The 23,453-nt window shown below is 36.1% G+C and overlaps 2 protein-coding genes across 4 annotated transcripts in view; one reads left to right on the top strand and one right to left on the bottom strand.

Annotated features, from left to right (window-relative positions):
• LOC134792409 (uncharacterized) overlaps window positions 1-23,453 on the top strand; it is a 729,291-nt gene that overhangs the window by 665,485 nt on the left and 40,353 nt on the right. The gene's annotated exons all lie outside the window — the stretch shown is intronic.
• LOC134792401 (uncharacterized) lies at window positions 3,031-17,603 on the bottom strand. The gene is made up of 9 exons (XM_063763695.1): window positions 17,512-17,603; window positions 5,163-5,219; window positions 4,894-4,959; window positions 4,748-4,801; window positions 4,498-4,545; window positions 4,346-4,411; window positions 4,088-4,261; window positions 3,955-3,991; window positions 3,031-3,647 (listed from the first exon to the last, which is right to left on the bottom strand). Exons 1-9 carry the CDS (start codon window positions 17,601-17,603, stop codon window positions 3,300-3,302), a joined length of 942 nt encoding a protein of 313 aa, XP_063619765.1. The 3' UTR covers window positions 3,031-3,299.

The following is a 23,453-nucleotide window of genomic DNA, read 5'->3' as shown; positions in this document are numbered from 1 at the left end:
TAAGTGTGACAGGGAGCCAACACGGCGAACGTGGTTCGCGGTAGACCCGCAGTTCCGGTAGAACAACTTTACTAATATTACATGACACATTGCGCCGAATTTCCCAATACTGCGCAAAAACCTTTTTAATAAACGCTAACAGTGTTATCATGACGCCGTTTCTTCGTGTTATTAGTCCAATATTGTTATTACTATCAAATATTACGGTCTCCTTTACTGGTATACCAATATAGATTGGTAAAAACGAGACAACGATATTTGTGGAATCACTTTTGTTCAAGTACTACGGATTAATGATGTAGGGTGCCATGCCCTCGCCCTGATACCTGCGCAGTTACCCAAATCAGAGAGTGCGTTTACCTTTGTGTGGAAACTAGTTTTGGCTGGTTCAGTGAATCGTTAAGTTTGACCTACCTATATGCTAGAACATTTGATTGTCAAATGTCTGTCTGTGTTTTTTGTAGTAGAGACGTAGGTACAATACGTTCTAAGTAACTATAAGTACCTATGTTCAGATAAATACAGTGTCTTGTAATTTTTGAAAATAAATTTGAGCTCAATTGTACAAATTCAATGATGTAAAGCCCAGAATTAATTGTGTTAGAAAAATTGATTTTATAAATGAAGATTTATAAAATCTATTTTCTACCATTTTTGAAACAATATTCTTACTAGTTGACACTGTTTACAAATTGCGATTGAATCATCTAACCCTACCGAATTAGAGTAGAGGTAAATTGATTTGTTTTTTCCTTATTTACTTAGAAACACGTTGTGACTGACCTAAACATAGCTCTACCAAGAACATTTTACGCCAAATTAATTCAAACATTTATCCTTAATCCTTACTTGCAAGTTTTTTTATAAGTTCCCCCATTGCAAAGTGGACGTTCTTTCCACAAAAACTACTAAGATTTTTTCCGTACTAGATCAGAATAATTTGAAAACGTCAGTTTGGTAAAAAGCGATATAAAACATTGAAAGCTCCCATATACCATGAGTTAAACATAACCAGGAAAATATAACTTTTGCGACCAATTTAGGGAAACTCAAATGGAGAAGCAAGATCGCTTGGCCCTTTGGTGGTGCTAAAATTTATGAGAAAATCCACAACTCACTGTAATCGTTAGTTATTTATGTAAATGTGTGTTAATTTTGACACACACACTGACGTAGATGTTTCATAATGCTCGTGACTAATGCGTTGCAACAGCTAACCGTCCCCAATACTGCTGAACTTGACATCCATATGCCGGAAAATTAAGGACTGTCCATATGCCGCTGCGTAATAACGATTTACTGATCAGAATTACAAAAAATAATGATATGAAACAAAAACTAGATAAAAACAGGTTTTTACTTTATCTTTATCTATTAGGTACCGATCCGAAGATCGAAATTCTTGGTCGGAAAGAAAACGAATGAGTCACTTTAAGAAGAATAACCTTAATTGAGATCGAAAGAGAAACCTAGACTAGAAAGAGATCATGAAAATCAAATCTCAGTTCCGATTAAACGGAGACTATCTTACCACAAAGAAAGTGGATACGACTCTCTTGGAAGTGAGTTCAGAATGTTTGATGACTCAATGCATTTTTGTTAATCTACTCTATATCGCGTTTGAGTCAACTAATGAAAAGTAGGGTGTGAATAATCATTAGTTGCTCCTCATTAGTGTATCTTATCTCTAAATTCTGGCCTTTTGTGACTTTTGTCAATGGGAATACATTACCTCATTCCATGCGGTTCAATGGCTTTTAGACAAAACACCACATTACTGTTATTTTCATTTCAACCTTTCTTACTTTATATTCAACCTCCTATTTTTGGGTTAGGACTTTTGTTACGTGTATAATGAAGTAACTTTGCCACAAATGGGTTATACCATCTGCTAGTTCATCCATTACAAAAACGAACTTGAAACGAAATCTTCAATCAGCGACTTAGGGTTGTATTGTAACTTAATACTTTCCGTATAACACTGTTTTTAACAAAGCATGGTCCTTCGTTGGGCACCTGTCCTTTTTTTAAGACTGCCGCCATCGTGTGGAAGGGCTTTTCGGCGGACATATCAGGGATGTATTCTTATCGCTTACCATAGACGCATCGTAAATAAGATATCCAATATAAGTGCGATCTCTGAATATGCATAATTATTACGAGTCAAGAGATCTTCTTACACTGGTTCTGTCAGGTTCTTGTCATGTCTGCGCTGGCGCAAGCTTTGTAAGCCTGACTGCGTTCGCGGCGCCATTCCATTTGCCCCACTTTGTCTGCAAAGGTGGAACAAGGACGAAAGAAGGGAATTGTAAAGGCGGCCAGTTTGATATTGCGAGTGCAGCACGATCTATTATTTACAAACTAAGCATTATGTGCATTCCTATTATCATCTTTTATTGTTGCGTTAATATTTATTACGATGGTAAAACTATGAAGTTATTAGTTGTAAAGAAGTGTATTAGTTAAGGGTTTTCAATCTAGGTTCTAAAAGCTTCTAAGTTCTTCAATTTCAACCGCCTTTTTCTTATTACAAATGCTAACTTTTTGCACTATACATATATAACGTCGAGTGTACATACCTTAGCTATTTTATCCATCAGTAGCTAGTTCATACATTACAGATTATAACTGTTTTTTTTAATTGCAGTTAATTAAATGTCTTACTGAACGACAGCTACATTAGGTAGGTAAAATAAAATATAAACATGTTACCTAATTCAAAATAATGTATTATTTAAACCATATTGGCAGTCAGGAAAAAAACCAACGGACATTTTGAATGCACGTCTAGTTTTTATATAACTGAACAAGATCACGCTAGAGAATTAGACCAAGCTAAGTAGCAGCGATTTTGATAGCCTAGACTGTGAAAGTGTAATTTAAATGTCCTAATTTGATAGACTTTGACGTTTAAAATAACCCTTGCACAGTCTGGGCTGTCTAAATCGCTGCCAACTTAGCTTGCCTAACTCTAACATATTTACTTAACATGGCAGACACCGGAGCAACTGACATAACACAAATTACAATGCAATTATTTGAGTGTCAATATCTTCTTTGCGTTGAAAAAAGAAACGTTTAGCTACACAAAAAAACTTAAAGTTAAAATAAAGAGTATCACAATGCACTTAAAATATAAATTGTAACACTAGAAGAAATTCAATATTAATATTAATCACTGATGAAATTCCAGTTATATTAATAACCAGTCCAATAATATCAATCAGTCTTTGAGCACTGTCAGTAGTATTATAATAAAACTAACATATCACATGTGTTTTATACACGGAAGTGTCACATTAACTTTCATGTCCAATAAGCTGTTTTTCATTATCGATCATAGATTGAATATCAAGTTGCAGCAGTAACGCTCTATTGGGAGGCAATGCTCGTAATTGTTCAGCTATACTGTTGGCAAATATCTGGTATTCATCCATGACTACGGTCATAGTTTTTGCCTCTATTATCCGTCCATAAGGATCAGGTACTTCTACTTGGGCCATTGGGTTTATGATTATTCCTTGAGCTGCACCTTGAGGAACTTCGACAGTGACAGAAACACGCTCAGTGAAGTCTTCGTGTTCAATGTCGAGGCGTTCTTCTTTTATTATAACTGTGTAATCATCTTCACCTTGTTGTAAAGGATCCTGTGAATAATAAAAAATATAATAATTTAATAATATCATTGACTAAAATCGTGCTTACGTTTAAGCAATCAGAAGCAATATTAATAAGGAGCTATAAAGTATAAATCTTTAGCAAGCAAGCGAGCTTAGCAATGTAGGTATTTCATGAAAGTACATAGGTAGATGTAGGTACTTCTGAATTGTACTTACCTACTTTACAAAAGATAGAAAGTTCTACAAGCTAAAGCAACCTATGTAAATATATAAGCAAATAATTATTAGTAAATTAATAACTACATATACTTAAAAAAAATATGGTTTCACTTACGTTTTCAGAGAAGAGGTCTTGTTCTACTTTGATTTTTCTGTAACAGATACATTTAATATGTTAGTAAGAAAGAGAAGGAAATAAAATTATACAATTTATGCTTCCGAAATTATTAACTTCATCGTTTTATTACCCCATATCCTGTGATTGTTCTAGAAAAGTCGAGTAACTAATGGAAGCTTCGCCATATTCATGTGATGTCGTCTGATCTTTGCGTGGTCTTCCCCGCTTTCTTGTAGGTGTTTCCTTAATTGGTTTGATTGATTCTGACTTCCGCGGTCTTCCCCGTTTTCTTGAAGGTTCGCTTCTAAACAAATTGAAAATATTTCATAAGAAGTCAATAAAGGTTAATAAATAATATCTTATGAAACCCCTCATTAAACCAACTTACTTTTCAATTAGTAATTGGTTAGATGCCGGTCGTTCAGTCTCTTCGCATTGAGGTAAAATATTGTATCTGTCACAAAGAAAAATAATGTTAGTCATATTGGCAAACAGTAAACGTACAACATTTAAAACAAACTTATTTTTATAAAAACTTACTTTTTGATGACAATTCGGCAAAGCGCCACTAGGCTTTTTGGATTTTTTCTGCAACAAAAGAACTTAGTATATCTGTTATCTGTTATCTATATGTACTTTCAATATAATATCCAAGTTCTGTAATCTTGTTAAATTTTATTTTAGCGCAACATGTAACATCGCCCATACTGGTAACTGTACATCGGTGGACCTTGCCTTTTGTAATAAGTTCCACCGATGTACAGGCAGGAGTGTTGCTGTTTGTACATACCCTTTCTTTTCTTTTTTGTCTAGCAGCGGTTTTTCTGATCTCTTTCTTAATGGTCTGTAAGTAAAAACATAGATTAAAAATAATACAGGATTTAAAAATAGAGTAGGCACATGAAATAAAATATAACATAATACTTTGTGACTTACTTTCCACCAACAACGGAAAATGTCTCGGGAGTTGTGAACTTTTTTTTCTCGGGTAGGAGTTTGTATCTGTAAAAAAATAATAAAAATTAAAATAGATATAAATCCATTAGGTATAATTGGATTTTAGGATGAAGAATGAAAAAACAAACATTATTTGAAATAAAAAATGGGTACAATGGCGTTAATATTATTAAACGAGATGGTGTGTTGAAAAAAAAAACCGCAAACAAATATTTAATATGAATTAATGTATAAAATGTATATCTTACTTATGAATTACTCTTTCACATAGGACTGCTAGGGTTTTAGGTCGAAATGCCGCCTTCCTGAAACAAAGAAATAGCACAAGTTAAAATATGTTATTTGTACAAGCAAAATAAAATATTTAATTTTACTTGGAATAAGGATGTATTTCTTTGGTTAGTTTGAATACAAAACAAATTACCTATAACTACCTACATATTTTATAATGCTCTTATAACTTTTGATAAAAAAAAAAACTTAGAGGTGCCAATGAACACGAACTCGCCTTCAGAATCGGCAGATCACAAGTTTAGAATCTAAGTAGGTATGGTAAAATCAAAGTTAATATAATATTTAATGAATTCTTATATTTTGTGGATGTAGATATGGAGGAAAATAAAAATCCCATTTTCTAATTGAATAATCTTTATTTTTCAGGTAAGTGCATCAATAATGATCTCCAGATGGTATAAGATGGCCGACTCTTTATCACTTGTCACCATGCCTGTCACGTTCTAACAAATATGTAAGTGCGAAAGTGACGCATGACATGACAGATGATAAAAACGCGACCATGATACCGCTGCAGGACAGGTATATGGGTATGACCGACAGCACGTACCTAAATATAATATCATAGAGGTTACACATATACATAGTAGTGCGAGTAGTCGCAGTACCTGGTAGGTGCTTTTTCGCGAATTGCGATATTCATTTCCTTGAGCCTTTGTTGTCGGTCGCGTTGCAATTTTGATACTTTCGCCATCCTGAATTTGCACAAGCAAATAAATTGTGTCCTTTCGCTCACTTATTACAAAACTTAAATGAACATAAACAGTGTCCTATCGCTCAAAATCGTAGGATCAATTCAAATAAAGAATTGCGAACGCGACGCGTCGTGTCTAGTGGGACAGGTTACCCGTCCAACGGCCAAGAGACGACTGCCCCTCGTCGCCCGCGCAGACAACCGCGCGCCGGGGCAACCCACGAAATTAAATAGTATCGATTTCTAGTTATGTATATAAGTAACTGAAAAATCGGCAGACGATATTAAAGTGTACCGTAAAACGGGGTGAACAGAAATCGCGGGGTGAATAGAGAAATTTTGAACTTTTTCTTTCAAGTTGTTATATTTAAAAACGTACATCTCTAAAATGAGATTTTTTGGAATGCGTATAAAGTAGACTATTTATTCTCTACATTGATACAAAAAGAACTTCATCAGACTGCCTAAAAGTTAGATTTTTTTGACTCTAAAGTAAGGTCTCGCCGAGGTAAGAAATGAAGCCTGTCTGAACTTTGTTCTAGCGGTAAATGTTTTGACATTAACTAAGTAAAAGTTAGCTAACCTGGTAATATAGTATCTGTAGTACCTAAATAATAAATAATATCACTAATTTTCTCTATAATAAAGCATTTTTTTGCAAAAAACCAATAACAAGCAAATTTACGTGATAAAGGGGTCAGTGGACACGCATATGGGGTGAACAGTTACGTCATAGGGGGTGATTAGATACAACAAAGGGGTGTAAAGACACGCCTTGGGGGTTAAAAGACACGAAAAAATAATTTTGTGTTAAATAGCTGTTTAACAGATATATATACCATTTGCCAATAGAGTATCCACATAATAATGACCAAATTCGATGCCTATGACAGCTAAAACTTAATATTTCTATTCACCCCGTTCTTGTGTCTATCGACCCCGTTTTAAGGATATGGAGAAAACAGGTAGTTTTCTTTAATTTTCTCTGAATTGGGTAGGCAAAAATTTATTTCACAAATGCAAAATTGAAGAACTAACCAAGACTCAAAAAATGATATCAAAATTAATTTGCCAATAGAGTATCCACATAATAATGACCAAATTCGATGCCTATGACAGCTAAAACTTAATATTTCTATTCACCCCGTTCTTGTGTCTATCGACCCCGTTTTAAGGATATGGAGAAAACAGGTAGTTTTCTTTGATTTTCTCTGAATTGGGTAGGCAAAAATTTATTTCACAAATGCAAAATTGAAGAACTAACCAAGACTCAAAAAATGATATCAAAATTATTACTTTTATCATTTGGATTATTGGCGAAAATCGTCCTTGAAGTTGAAAATCGTGTCTTTTCACCCCGTTTTACGGTACATCATTATTTACTATCGGTTACAGTTTCGTGTCTAAGCGTTGCACAATAAGGGAGTTTATACGGATTTTAGCTCGAGAAAAGGGTTAACGGAAAAAAATTTGTGATGATTTTTTGAAATATCCCAGTAGACTCAATTAAGGAAAAATTACCAATCTAAAATATTGTGAACAGAATTTTATTTTTATACAACGTTCATGTTTGGTATAGCGATGTAAATAAATACAGCCAATTCGGCCGCCTGGGGCCCGTTTCTGAAGAGCTTATAACTTGTTGAACTCCCTTTCTAACAAAAGTTGTCGAAGTGACATCCGCTTTTATTACAAGTTACAAGCTTTTGAGAAACGGGCCCCTGGTAGCCCCTTAAAGGGCTTAAACCGCTAAGCGAAGCGAAGGGGGACTCCCGCTAGAGGGGATGGGCTGGAGCTTCCGGAGCTTTGTTTTCTATGGAAATATAGCTTAAAGATAATAAATAAGGTAAATAAAGCTTAAAGATTATTACTGTATATAGTATTGTACTTACGTTTCTTTTTTCTTTGCTTTCATAATGTTCATCATCTGAACATGCTGCCGCAATCTATTCAAATTTGATTTCTTGTTTTTCTTAAATTTGTTTTTGTTCCCCATTCTCACGAAAACTTAGTTGACCTAACTAATCGGACCGGATTAAATATGAATAACAAGTTAAGTAGTTATGCTCAATTAAATCATTTTGTTCTCTAGGTTTTAGTTTTTAGAACTATGTCTTTTAGACTCATAAATCGTTATAGATTTTATAGATATGTTTCTTTCGCATCTTGTATAATATATGCTTTTGGCGAGCTAGCACTTCGCTGGTTTTTGGGTAGTTTGAAACGTGTCCTAGATTAAACTATTTACTAAACCAGGTGGCTATGAAGTTGCTGACTGGAACTATCCTGGGAGTATGTCTGTTTACGTATGATTGTGCGACGTGCGTGTAATTTGCTTAAGAGAGACAATATGGGACAGTCAGTCGCTCTTTGAAATTATTTTGACGTAACCATTTGCAACGAGTTACAAACAATCACTGACAAGACACAATAATGGCAGGATTTGCTCCACTTACCATATAGGTTGTTTAATGGCTAGGTGCAAAATTTCAAAGGGATGATGTCTGTTCGGAAAGAGAAGAGTCGTGGAATGTATAGGGTCATTAGGGCCCCATACATTCCACGACTCTTCTCTTTCCGCACAAACTCTAGCTAAGGCATAAATGCATTTTGAACATTTTTAGTAATTTTAATATATATTTTTGGGTTATTCGCGGATGGTCTAGAACGCAAAATTACTAGTGTAATATTTTGTCTATGTCGCAATTAGTCTACATAGCAAACGGTCTAGAACGCAAAATGCCCACATTATTTTTTCCGTTTTATCTTAACGTTATAGCGATGTCGACGGAGCCCCGCTTCCGCGGGGCTCCTATTCTGTGCTGTTTGGCCTTCGGCCATTTGAATATACCTAACGAACCTAACCTACCTATGTAAAATGTGGTGATATAAAAAGTGGGCATTTTGCGTTCTAGACCGTTTGTGATGTAATTCGGCAGTTGCAGCGGTAATATTGGTTAATTTTACACTGTGGCAGTTTTGTCAATAATTGTAATTTATATTACAGGTACCTACCAGTAAAAAAATTGATAGACCCGTACTGTTTTTCTTTGTATACTGTGTACTGTGTAGTTGCGTGGATGGTGTTTATTTTTGTGTGTGGCGGTTACATTGGACAGAGGTAACTAATAGAAAAAAAATATTTTACTACTACCCACATCAAGGATATTTAGCAATTAGGAACATTCATCCAAGTCAAGGATATTTTATCAAGATATTTGATTCGTAATGTTTCACTTGAGTACCTATACACTATATGATGTACAATATTAGACACTTACCATTTCTGTTTATTTAACCTCCGGAGTGCTAGTGACGATAACTTCTTTTTATGTCGTTTATTTCCCATTTTTAGTCAATCCTCAATCGTAATATGGAGCGCTTCAAAAATTGGCAAGCGTCCGACCTCCAACGCGGTCGCTCGGGAGTCGGGACTAAGTGGCGAGCTGGCAGCGGGGGCGCGAGTAAATGGTGCCGTGAATTCGTCAATTTTGAGTTTATATGTTTTATCTACACACATATCATAAACTCTCTATGACGCCTTCAAAATCCGTAAATAATGGCCCACATTACGATAAACTGTTTTGTTACAGCAAATTTCTTATCTGTGAAAATGTGGTAATAGCTTCATTACTATATCAAAATCGATTTGGTAATGCATTTTAAATTTCGAACATCTCTGAATAAAAAAAGCAATTTGATTTGACCCCTATTCTAATATCAGTCGTCATGACGTTTTATTCGAAATCAAATGACAATTGCATACAATATTGACAAATCCCGGATGTAAGTTGGTATCGGACGATATGGTAATCGACCCCGACTCTAGTTTGTCTCTGAATTAAAAAAAAAAACTACGGATGCGTGACATACGTGAAAAAAGTTTTCCTTTGCCGCCATTTGACGTACAGTTTATATTTTAATTAATTTGTAAGTAAAAAATAATTTGTTTTGTTGTTTTTAAAGTAACTATAACAAAAGTTTCGTGTAAATTGTGCGATAAAGATATTTCGGAGACGCCAGCTCATATCCGCGAGTTCCGCCAGAGAGGAAAGTGCCCCAATGTCGGCTGTAATATGAGGTTAGTGAATATATCATAGAAAGTTTAGTGTAATATAATAAAGTGTGTAGATAAAGCAGTGTATGTAACTGTACATAATTAGGCATTAAAACACTCGTGTGATACTATTATGAAACTCATTTCATTCGTTTCATAAACCCACACTCGTATTTTAATGCCTTTCATTATGTAGCAGTCACATAAACTACTATTACGAAATTAACAATAATAAATCCGACGGACATTACATCATTACAGACGTTTATTTTGGTGTGATTTTCAATACATCAAGTAGTATAATATTGAAATGAAATGAGTTTTAAGGTATTTCTACCTTAAGGGTATGTTTGGATTTTTTTCTATCGAGCGAAGTTTGTCCAATTATGTAACGAGTACCCGACGTACTTACATAAAGGTCTCAAAAGCAACATATTTTTTGATGATTTAATAAACATATTTTTTTTCACGTGTTTAGTCTTTGCCGTTTCTTAATAAAATGGCATTAAAAAATTCTAAGAGGTTACCTCGCCTTAAAGGATGCCTCACGCTAGACCGGCCGGGGATGGGCCGGAGTTTCGTTTCCTATGGAAAGCACCACGAGATCACCGATTAGCCGTCATGGAAAAATACATGTCAGTCACGTCGGCCCGGGCACGGCCTGGTCTAGCGTGAGTCATCCTTAATGGCAACTACATAAATAAACATTCGGAGGAGTCTATACTCATATGGGGTTAATAACTTTATACTCGTACTTATATTATAAGGGGATAGAGTATCGTCTCTGACAGTTGTATCGGAGTAACTCAATGACCTCATTGCGCCGGCGCCGACAGCTGTGACGGAAGTGACGCACACATGCGTACACGTACTATGCTTATGTGTAGTCCTTACATGTTTTACTATTCAATGGAGCACTATAAAGCGTCAGGAAGGTATGATTCCGATAGATACAGTAGCCAATGCGTTTGAATAAAAATCCTTTTTAAAATAACACGCGTAAGCGCCACTTGCACCATCCCACAACTGGGGTTAAGCGGTTAAACCATTAACCCAGTGTCAAATTGTACTGGTAACCATAGTAACTCTAGGTTTAACAGGTTAACCCTGGGTTACTGAAAGGTGCAAGTGGCCCTCAAAATAGCGTTTTTCATGGTACCAGACAGGCCAGCCTTTATTAACATATATAGGAGTTTTACCTGCATATCCTACCACTATCCTACCTGACCTTATCCTACACTGTACAAAAGGCATCCAGGGGCCCATTTCTCGGACAATATTTGTCTAATATTATTAGTGTGTTGTCATGACAACCTATACGATTTGACAGTTCGTGGACTAATAATATTAGTCTAAAATCTTTCGAGAAATGGGGAGTAACCTGGGGAGTAACAAACTGCAACAACAACTTATTTTTTGTTTTCTTATATAAGGTTAGTTAAACTAACCTGGCTTCCAAGAAGTGTCACTTTTGGCACTGACAGATCGGTATCGTACCGCTGTGACTTCTTGCAAGCATTGTGCGAATCGAGCCGTAACGTAACGTAACTATTGATTTGCAGCAAGAGTTTTCAACAGTACCCGTACCATGAGTCACTGACAGTGTTAAAACTGACATATACGCTAACGTCTACGTAAATTACTTTCTATACATCTCGCTCGCACTAATACGCGAGTACGAGCGCGATGCATAGAAAGTAAGTTACATTCTCGATAGCGTTTATGTCAGTGCCAAACTGGTGGTAGCCACACAGATGGTGGGAGATTGGGGAGCGTAGTAGAAAGGGAAAGGGGCGCCAAACTAGATTTCGTTTTGCGCCCTCTCCGCCGCAGTTCATTTAAATAATTTCTATCCTTATACGGTCGAAATCGAAAGTATTAATTTATGACCCATTTCGTACCTTGTCACTGTGACAATCTGAAAGTCGCTATTTTGTACCTTGTCACAGTGACAATAGTATGAGATGGTATGAGGTCTCCTGCGTAACTTTAGAACTTTAGTTGGGCTAAAATAAAAGTTTCGGTAAATTTGATATAGTCGTTTATTATACTTAGTAACTTACCTATGTATTCATATAAATTATATTGCATGGTGCACCATAACAATTTTTACGGTATATATATATATACGTCAGTGCCAGAAGTAGAAGCGTTAATATCTCCTTCGACCTGTCTATATCATCAGTTTTACTGATGTTCACTAGCTTTAACACAGCTTTAGCTTTAACACAAACTAGATATGAGCGCCGCGCCGGCGCGCCGCCGCCGCCGACAAAATTTTCGCGCCGCCGCCGCCGACGCTGCGCTATCGGCGGCGAATCGGCGGCGTGGCCTTGAAATACTTTTGATTTATACAAAAGCAATAGCAAAAATGCCCATCGACGCTCATATCTAGCACAAACAAACGATACATTACACAATAAATATTAAAAAAAAACATAGAATAAGATTAAACTACCACGAAATGTATGTACTCAGTATGCTGCTGGTGGCTTCCAGCGCTGGTCTTCCGATAAGGTCATCAAGTTAGATGTTAGAAGAATCACGGAAGGTAACAGGCAAGAAGACAAAAGACATAAAAATAACATAGAGTGAACAAATACTTAAATGAGAAAAAATTACACAGCAAGAAGATACAACATAACGACTATAGTACATTTCGATGCTAGTGCGGAAGGTATGTCATTACTTCACGAGTACCGAGATATCTTGCCACGAGCCGCAGGCGAGTGGGAAGACTCGGGACGAGTGAAGAATGACATTTCCGCACGTGTATCGAACGACGTTTTTTAATACAGTTGCGAAAAAATAAGTAAAACATTGTTAATCGTACACTAAACAAAAGTGGTAACAGTGACAGCTCGCTTAGACGTCGTCTTTAAGTATATTATATCTATGGGCGTTTGGCAGCTATTCCGTTCCATTCAGACACCTTATTAAGAACGGAATTTTCAATATTCAATATTAAAAAATAAACGTGTTATAATGATGAAGAGGTAAGTATTAAAATATGAAATATGTATATTTTTCATATTCTTACATTAACAGTAGGTTTTTATGCTGATTACGACGTTTAAAGGAAACTAATATTAACACTCATCAATAAGTAGTCGTGAATTGGAACAAGTATAAATTTAAAAAAATTGGAAAAGTAAAAAGCACTAGTTCGACATAACCAACTTTCCGCACGCTAAACAGCTACGTAAAGTAGCACTTTGTGAGCAACTGTATTAAAAAATAATATTAAGATTATTTATAAAAAAAAAACCACGTATCGTACTCATAACACTGTATCGGTCTGGTCCAACAATACCTTGGCTGAACATTACAATTGCATATGCAACTAGTATGTAATAAAGCTAAAAATTCCAAACACACTTACATTTCCCTTTGTTTCTTTTTTTTAATCATAGTCGCCACAGATTTGCGTTTCACTTTTCCAAAAGTTTGATTTTTACGTTTTCTGCCCATAGCTCACGTTCTATCTATTCTGAGAAAGTGGACCTAAAAATAAAGAAATGATAGATTAATCTTAGAATAAATTTAAAAGTGGAAGTGGAAGTTTTTTCCACTTTTAAATTTATTCTAAGCTTAATAGCATCGTTCGCAGACGTTTCTGCTTGTTAAAAATTAAGATTATGATAGATGAATGACTAAATTCCCTTACATATGTAGTGCACAATTGTTTTCCTTTGTATTTTCACAGAAACGTAGGTACGAACGTATCTTGCTGTTTCAGTCAGTCTCAGTACAAAAAGTACTGAGGTTGATTGAAGTCTCGGAGTAATTAACAATGGAGCCGCCATTAACAGGCGTTCCCCTCTGTCGAAAAAAGGCGGCCAATGGTCAACCACATGTCAACCATATGTATGGACTGACGTTTATCTGACATGACGTACCTATACATTTGATGTGCCCCTCCCCCGCAAAAAAAGGCAGACTATTTTGTACCGAAAATTTTAGACATGGCGGCTCCATTGTTAATTACTCCGAGATTGAAGTAGCATTACAAATACGAACGTTTCCGAGAAAATACGAAGGAAAACAATTATGCACTTCATCTGTTACCTGTCAAAAACCTGGACCTCATCTGGATCGATGGTGCTCGTCAGGGCAAATCTATTGAGCCCAAACACGATGGAGTTATGATGAGTAGATTAGGAGTTCTAGTGATCAACTCCTGACTCCATCATGAGACCTTGGATCTCACCTAGATAGATGGTGCTCGTCAGGGCAAATCTATTGAGCCCAAACACGAGGGAGTGATAATGAGTAGATTAGGAGTTCTGGTGACCAACTCCTGACTCCATCATGAGAACCTGGACCTCATCTAGATCGATGGTATTCGTCAAGGCAAATCTATTGAGCACAAACACGATGGAGTTATGCTGAGTAGGTTAGGAGTTCGGTGACCAACTCCTGACTCCATCTTAAGAACTTGGATATCATCCAGGTCGGCCGGGTATAATAATATTGTAATGCAAACCTTAACCAAAATTCAAGTAATACTGAAAATCTATCACTTAAGCGAGAGTCGGTTGTTAAATTTAAATTAAAAAATTCAAGATTTTCTTATCGCAGTAGGTATACAGACACAACACATCTCGGAACTAGCTATTTAGATGATGACAATGTTTAACCGGTAGATGGAGCGATTATTCATTTTTAGAATGTTTCAAGTTAGGGGTCATCCATTAATTACATCACACGTTTAGGGGGAGGGAGGGGGTCAAGAAAATGTGACATATTGTGACATGGGGAAGGGGGGAGACACAAACTTTGTGACGTCACTTTAAATTCATCAGTAACCGAAAATTTATTTAAATTATTTTATTCGCTGTACATTTAAATAACAAGTTTTTAAAATGATAATCGTTCGTATCGTATCGTATAATTTTCTTTCCTAAGCAGTTTTGGGTTATAAAATTACTAATATTTATATCGTCAAAAATATTTTGATAAAATATTAATAATACTTAGGTACTTACTTAATTCGATTTGGTGATTTCGTAGAAAAAATGTGACGTCACACTAGGGGGGAGGGGTTTGCCAAATGTGACAAGGAGGGGGGGAGGGGTCAAAAACTCTAGAAATTCGTGTGACTTAATTAATGGATGACCCCATATATGGATTACTAATTAGTACGATCAAGTATATATTAAATTAAGTAGTTTAAATGGATAGGTATCAGAATACTAGGGTAGGCAGTGACTTTCTGTCTTTATGAAGTGGACGCCACTGAGGATTGTAATGTTTATTCATAGCAAAAAGAATAGATAGTATAGAGGGGTCCTGTCATTGTAAATTTTGTAGTCACTGTAAATTTACTGCCATCTATCGACACACGTCTAAAACTCAAAATGAAAACGTATAAAGTTATCAAAAAATGTATATATATGGATAAACGAATTTATTATTTTTATATGATTTTGATCCATGTTCGTTCACTGATATCTATGTGTTAAAATTGTTAAATATGAAACGGTGTCGTCACGCCTTCTAGCCGAGGATAGGCTAAAGGTGTGTGCGGCATCTATTCGAGAATGACTTTTACTTGAATTCCGAGGCACGTTTTTTCCTTAGACTTTATTCGTCTTATACGAAGTTACATATGTCTTTGTTCATAGTAATTTAAATTGTAAGTTAATAAATACAAAACTAAATAATTACTTATTTCACTGTTTAATAAATATAAATTTTTACTTACTTTAGTTCCATTGTTTTTTGGAATCTTTTGAGTTGTCTTCTTCGAGATGTCTTCTTTTTATTCAATTGCTTGTTACCCATTATAATTTCTTTACAATTTAAAGGTTTTGGTGCACACAGTATATCACTGGGACACACAAGTCACACAACACAGCACAGTTTTTATAAGTGACACTATATTATATATATTTACAATGAAAGTCCTGTAAAATCTTATATTTGTTTTGGGGACACGTAGTACAGGTCCGTCTGGCACGAGCGCTCAGCCATCACTGTCTCATTTAGAAGGAGGGACGGAGATAGAGCTTGCAGGCCGTAAGTCGATATTTTGTTACGATAGAATTAGTCGATGTTTATTTATTTTAAAAATATTGCCTCATATTATTGAAAAGCTAAAGCTGTCAAATTACTATTATAGTTATGATTGTTTTTTCTCCTTTTTTTGTTTCATAGTGTCACATAGTAAAGAAACAAATAAAGTTGGAGTAAAAAATCGAATTGGATGTTACTTTGGGAATAAATTGTATCGAGCGAAGTGTTATGAATCGTGTATCGAAACCTGTGTTATTAAAGAGATTATAATCAAGAATTATATTTATTTTTCCCACGTCTACAAATATCAACGTTTCTTAGAAAAATAGGATAATTATTGGGGTATTTTTGCATTTCTGGCCCAGGGGATGACCTTAAAGATATTAGATAAACTGTATAAAGTAACAGCTTTGCCATGTGTAATGCATAATGTAAAATATACACCCTGAAAGTATGAGATGCAGAAATGAAGAGGATTACTCTCGCGAAATTCAACGTTTTTGCAGTCTATTTAAATATGTCTGTGGTACCTATAGATGTTTATGGTAAGTAAAACAATGATAGAGTTAGACCAAGTGAAGTCTGTAACGATTTTGGTATATATAACGAAACTTTTTTACAGTAGATCTTCTAATCAAAGCGTGGGTCAGCTTTGACCCTGCGACATTGATACATTGCTTTTGTCGTTGTTAAGCTTCTTGAGTAGAAGAGAGCCTCACTAAACTCAAAGAATTTTAAACCTTTTTACAAGCTTTTATTTAGTTTCACCTGACCGTTGTCTGTCTGTGTGTAATCAAATCTTGCAAGTTAAATTTGATCCACTTCCCGATTTCCGATTGAGCTGAAATTTTGCATACATACGTAAGTCGCGTGACAATGCAATATTATGGTGTCATCGAGCTGATCTGATGATGGAGACCGGAGGTGGCCATAGGAACTCTGTGATAAAACAACGAAACCTAATTGTGTTTGGGGTTTTTAGAATAGTCTCGATGAGTATTACTTGCCTGTGGAAAAAAAAGTACAGTCGGCGATAAAAGCTTGTACCAAAACTGAAATTTTTGCCAAAAACTTATTTACAGCTCTTATCATTTTCATTTTCACTATAATTATATATGGCATCGCCATAGTTCAATCTTTCTAAACTCTAAAATATAACAAAACTTTTTTCAAATCGTAATAAATGCTACAGATGTCATTATCATTCAGTACCGTTCATGCCCAATTTGTCTAAAGGGGCCCACTGATTGACAGTCCGCCGGACGGTATCGGCCTGTCAGTTGTTCGGAACTGTCAAAATTTTGTTCTAACTGACAGGCCAATACCGTCCGGCGGACTGTTAATCAGTGGGCCCCTTAAGAATGATAATATGTCACAGAAATGTCTGAAATGTCACCGTATTTTATTTAAGAATTATTTCGCTGAATTTTTAGTTTTTGCTTCGTAAATGTGACGGAAAACATTGTGGTCATAAATGTAAACTTCTAAAGACACTCATTTATTTATTGACGTGTAAACGCAATCAAATACTCACTGTTTATGAAACCTTATATTATTCATATGCTCTCGTAGTTCACTTAGCCGTGCCCTTTTGCGTTTAGTTGTTTTTATGCTGTGATTACCCATTTTACCGCCAACCACTAACGTCCACTAAACTAGCACAGGTCCAACGCTGACAGTGGTCACGGGCGTACTGGCGTGAGGAATCGATGCACGGTGTTACCGCGCAGGGTGATGTTTAGTTTATATCATGTAATTATGAATGAAAAAAAATACGTATCGATAAAAGGATAAGCAAAAATGAAGATTTACTTAACAGATATCTAATGAAGTAAGTTTCATATACACTTTTGTCGTAGTACTTCTAAAATAAGGGAATAAAGACAACTTTCAGCATGTTTTCAATGTACGATTCTACCGAGAAAATAATGAGCCATCGTGTTTCTGACAAGCAATAAAGTAGTTCAAATCCTTGTAAAAGTCTGTAAATATGGTTTCAAAATAGCGCATTTTACTACACACCGCGCCTTTGGCCAAGCGCGCACCACGATTTTAATTTTTGCGACACGATTTTAGAATCACGCTGTAATATATCGCAGAAAATCTACTGCGCGCACTGCGATGAAAAAGTCGACGAATTGTTCATTCTCAACATGGATTTCGTACCAGTCGCTTGTCGTGAAACGTGACTTCTTATATACCACAAAGGTGATCTCCTACTATTTCCATAATTAAACGGTCAACATCTAGCGTCTCATATTGTGGTTCCATTGGAGAAGCAGGTTCCGATATGTTGACGCTTGGAGAGCCAAATGCCGACTGAGGTCCGGGGTGCGATTTTATAATCACACTAATCACAGTGCGTGCGGGGCCATACAGCTCCGTATGCTGCAATTCACTTGGCTACAATCGCGTCGCGAGCAGTCGCGGAAAAATGTGACAAATCACAATTTTAAAATCGCTGCGATTTTTATGTCGTACATGCGCGCACTGACATATAAACACATACGTTGCACGCATTGGTTCTGCGACAAAATTATCGCACAACAAAAAATCGTAGTGCGCGCTTGGCCTTAAAGTTGGTCAATTGGCAACCATCAAGGCTTCCAGTCCAAAATTGACAGGAATTAACAGGCCGATTCGAGTTTTTTATTAAATCTCATTCAATATGACACCGAGTAATCAGTGACATTTCTTCAACCAAAAACGTTACTTTTGACACTGACGGATCAACATCATATTGGAAACAGATTTAATAACAAATAATATGTCTTGCCTAAATGTAAAAATCAATGTTGATGCTTAGATCCTTGACATTTGCTGCAGCAATGCAGTCAAAGTATATTCGTAGCTATTAAGAATAAGCCTGTGAAATCAAAATTGATTTAAAGTCTAGTACAACAGCTTTCTCGAACACAGCTTTAGACATTATTCAGTGAAAGTGATTCGTTACCCAACTCTTGCGGAACCAATGCGACATAAACATTATCGCGATTTCGAAGGTGTGTCACAAGCAAAGATAAACAAGATAAATAATAAGCGGGGTTATTCCGGTTAAAATCATTACGAAGCTGTCAATGTGGAAAGCACAGCGCATCGGCGCGCGCAATATCGGGGTAGTACAGATATTTATATGAGATAGCACTGTCACTGATACTGGACCTTAAAAAAAATAATGAGAAAACTATTAAAATATAAAATAAATGTGGATTATTTTTGTAATACTCGTGAGCGGTTTAGGTATAAATATTTTGAATTTCTGATTTTAATTGGGGGACAAAATAAAGACATAGAACTGTGGTGACTTTAAGACCAATCTTTGCTATTACATATTTTCTATCGAGACGACTTCGTACAATCATGTATCGAGTATGGCCACGGTCTTTGAAATGTGATGAAAATGAACATTTTTTTGCATTAATAAAACAAATAGGTTTTCTTAAAAAAGCTTTTGTGTACCTACCTAAGTACATAATTTGATTCAGTACCTATGAGACTTCATATAACGGTGGGAAGTGTAGGATTTGACAGTTTTGTCCACTAAAATTTGTCCATTAAAAAATATAAATAAATAAATAAATTTGATTTGCCAAAATTAAGATGCAAAATACAATGGAATGGGAGATCTTTCTATAGGTCTCTGGGCGGCTGCGCGGGCTACAAAAACTTAATAAAAAAACGAAAATGTTAATTTTAGAGAATACTTATAATAGCAAAGAAATCAAACTCTTCTGTCATTCCAAGTTTATATAGGTACTATTAAGTACTCTTACATGGAACTCGAAGGCACGTCGTTATTGTCGTTTGGTTTTTTGTTGCGCCAGACTTCAAAACGGCTGCAAAAAAGAGAGATAAGGTTTACTCGGGTAATTCCGAATGTCGAAAACTGTCGGATAATTCCGAAAAGAGACTTTTATTATGATGGAATTAAGGGTGATTATCATCTGAATTTCGGAATTATCCGACATTCGGTAATACCCGAATACACCTTACATAGATAAAACTTTTATTCTCCAAAATAGAAACAGTAAGTAGGAAGATATAAGTTCAAAAAGCAACTATATGAGAGATTATGTATGGTATGTATAGGAAAGTCAGCCTCCACTGAACTTACCTTTTGATTTCTCCATAATGTTGTTTCATTTGTCCATAGATTCGTTTACGACTTTTTCTCGGGCCCGAATATCGGTGGTTTTTATAATCGCTCCGGGACGTTGGTGTCGCCATCTTCTTGTGAAGTTTACTGTTCACGGTACAAAATTTTCCTAACAATCGTAATTTAGCATCAATTCGAATTATCGAAACCAAATTAGCAAAACAACAAAAGACTGCCGGTCAACCAGAGTGACGTTCGATGAAATGAAATCGCGCCGCGGGAGTGAAGAACGGCAACGTTGCAGTTTCGGCCAAGTGGCAACGTAGCTTTTTAACGCACACACTGAACATACGCTTAGTGTACGACGCTGTCACCGTCCATCCACACATTGACAAATTAACCAAAACATAGTTCTCCTTATTTAAGCTATTATTCAACTGTTTTACAAAAAAAATATAATTTCGCGCAAAAACGTATCAAAATTACTGTTAATGGATGTGGTTTCATTGTAAAACTAAGCTCCATTCACCCATAATTGCATAAATAAATTAGTATGAAAGTCGAACCACATAAAGTAACATAAATTTCAATGAAATTGGGTGTTAACTTTCCTTCCTTAAAAAGGGCATTTTCTAAAAATTCCCAGAAATTTCTTAGGTAAATTACATTAACATCATTTAAGTAGGTAAGTATATCAAAATAGCGATGTATTTTATAAGTTCGGAAATATAGTGTAAAAGGCATCTTGAGATAAGTTTGGTACAATGGTAAATATAATTATATATAAATTGTACGTATTGTGTGATTCACTTTCTAATTCTAACCCCCGTCCTGGATTGAACTCGCTCTGTTACTCATCGGCGTCAGACATAATACTCATCCGAGACGCCTGAAATGGCCTGAATCACACATTTCCTCAGATTTCCGTTATGTCTACAACACACTGGCAGACTGCTTAAGGTAGCTGCACACTGTGATGAAACCCGGTGTCAAATGGACTAATCCTTACAAAGGTACGTCGCCAATGTCGCCATTGTCGCTAATATTTTTGTTCTAATTCCAACTCTTAGCAATTACTGTAGGTAACTAAAAACTGCCTGAAAGTAGGTCAAAAGCGTGCAAAGCTAGTTAGGGTTCCGTACCCAAAGGGTAAAACGGGACCCTATTACTAAGACTCCGCTGTCCGTCCGTCCGTCCGTCCGTCCGTCCGTCCGTCTGTCTGTCACCAGGCTGTATCTCACGAACCGTGATAGCTAGACAGTTGAAATTTTGACAGATGATGTATTTCTGTTTCCGCTATAACAACAAATACTAAAAACAGAATAAAATAAAGATTTAAGTCGGGCTCCCGTACAAAAAACGTGATTTTTGACCGAAGTTAAGCAACGTCGGGAGGGGTCAGTACTTGGATGGGTGACCGTTTTTTTTGCCGTTTTTTGCATTATGGTACGGAACCCTTCGTGCGCGTGTCCGACTCGCAGTTGCCCGGTTTTTTTTATACATTAGGTATAGTGTGTCAAAGGACTGTCTAATTTCAAACATAGATAGAGAGAATCATACTATCTTTGTCTTACACTAGTACTAGCACCCAAAAGAAAAGGATAGGTATAGTTTTGTTTGTTCCTATTTACTGACAAATTGGTTTGACCAGCTATATATTTAGTATATTTTATGAGGTTTAATACACAATCATAAATTGCTCTTTGACAGTCGTCGATCTGTGGGTACCGGCTCTATAGGTTATCATTATTACCGATATTATGAAACAGAGCTCTCTAAAGCGAAATCTGGCGCAAATTCGTGCTTGCTTTCTCGTCAGTGTGAAGTGCACTTAAAAGATTGCAACACATTTCCAGCAAAAGAGATCGAAATATCGACGCGACGGTCTGGCACAGATTACTCATAAGTGAGTTAATGTAAACCACTTCCACTTTCCCTGTAACAATGGTAGAAAGTGATTTTAGTCGCATAAATTATCGCTTGGAAATCGCGTAGGATATTATCTACACAATCTACCGGACTTGCTTGCTAATTAATTATAATATGGCGATTTTTGACAAGAACTGAATACTATCACCTGGTATCACTAAGTATGTTACTTCTATACAGTTGCGTGCAGCGTGTAAATATTGTATGAGAAAGCAACAAACGACAAACATAGCTCTGTTTTTATACTTTATAAGTTTATACCATAGCCGATTACCCACAACACAAGCCTTATTCAGCTTACTGTAAGGCTTAATCAATTTGTGTTAAGGCAGGGGTGCGAAACTCCTGACTTCGGGCATACTCGGCTCCGTTCGACTCAGTATTGCTCCGAGCAATTATTAGATAAGACACACAGATAAGACAATGGCTTGAATTTTTGACAGCCCTAAATAGCCGAAAGGGATGGTGCCATATATTAGAAGCGACCCTGAACCGCTGTCAAACTTCGGTTTTGTAGGAAGTTTCCTTTCTGTACGGTAGTAGGTACTATTAACTTTTTCTGTGGTTAAGGGTGTCGTGTAATTTTATTTTAACTGTGTTTCTATTGCTGTAAAATATCATAATTATAACTTATTTCGAATAAGGAATCCTTATCCGTTGAGGTTACAACAGTTCCACGTGACAGCATTTACGCAAAAAACAACGTAATCCATAAACAATCCGTATTGACACATCATCATATTCATCATTCACGTTCAATGATACGGGTTGTCAGGAAAAAGATAAATCATGGCATGAACGTCAGACATTATGTGAGGATAACATCACTGCGGTCATGTAACACGTGCGCTTACGCAGATTTAAGACAATATTTTGAGGTAAAATATTTGAACAAATTGTCACGCTAAGTTTATGAAATAATCATTTCTTATTTTAACCTCATGATCCATAATTCTTTGCGGAAACGTCACTATTGACATCCGTTACGTATCTCATGATGGTTGTGATACCTAACGAACAGAATAATCAAATAGTTAAAACGCTAATGTCAATGAGAATAATAGCCCAAAAATCGAACTCTGGCACCTTGAAGTACCGGTTCTACAACAATTTTTGTGATAATTCACAATCTGTTAAAAAGCTGTTTTGCTGCAGGTTTGCTGCCAACACAAGATCAGCTGTTTACAAACTTTCAGTTTAGACTATTTAGACTGGTAGACCGGCTACGTTAAATGGTAGTTTGGCATCACCAGCATAAAGTTATACCGCGATATCATTTTATTTTTACTTTATCCGACGTTTCAGCTGGCTTGCACTAGCTGTGGTCACGGATGACTGACGTCCCAGCAAAATGTCAACGAAAATATGGGTAAATATACTAAATATATCCCGTTCTCATCACTAAAACCTGAGAGTTTAAAGTGTTATACGTGGGCCATACTGAAAGTTTC

This window comes from Cydia splendana, chromosome 7 (assembly GCF_910591565.1).
Source record: "Cydia splendana chromosome 7, ilCydSple1.2, whole genome shotgun sequence".
Taxonomy (NCBI): domain Eukaryota; kingdom Metazoa; phylum Arthropoda; class Insecta; order Lepidoptera; family Tortricidae; genus Cydia; species Cydia splendana.
This window is presented reverse-complemented; position numbering and strand designations above follow the sequence as displayed.

Bases quoted from the DNA above. Each gene is read 5' to 3' on its own strand.
- LOC134792401 (XM_063763695.1), bottom strand. From the start codon at position 17,603: ATGGGTAATCACAGCATAAAAACAACTAAACGCAAAAGGGCACGGCTA. The intron at 4,262-4,345 runs GTAAGTTGGTTT...CAATTTGTTTAG, and splicing joins AACCAATTACTAATTGAAAA to AAGCGAACCTTCAAGAAAAC. The intron at 3,648-3,954 runs GTAAGTGAAACC...TATTATTCACAG, and splicing joins AAGACCTCTTCTCTGAAAAC to GATCCTTTACAACAAGGTGA.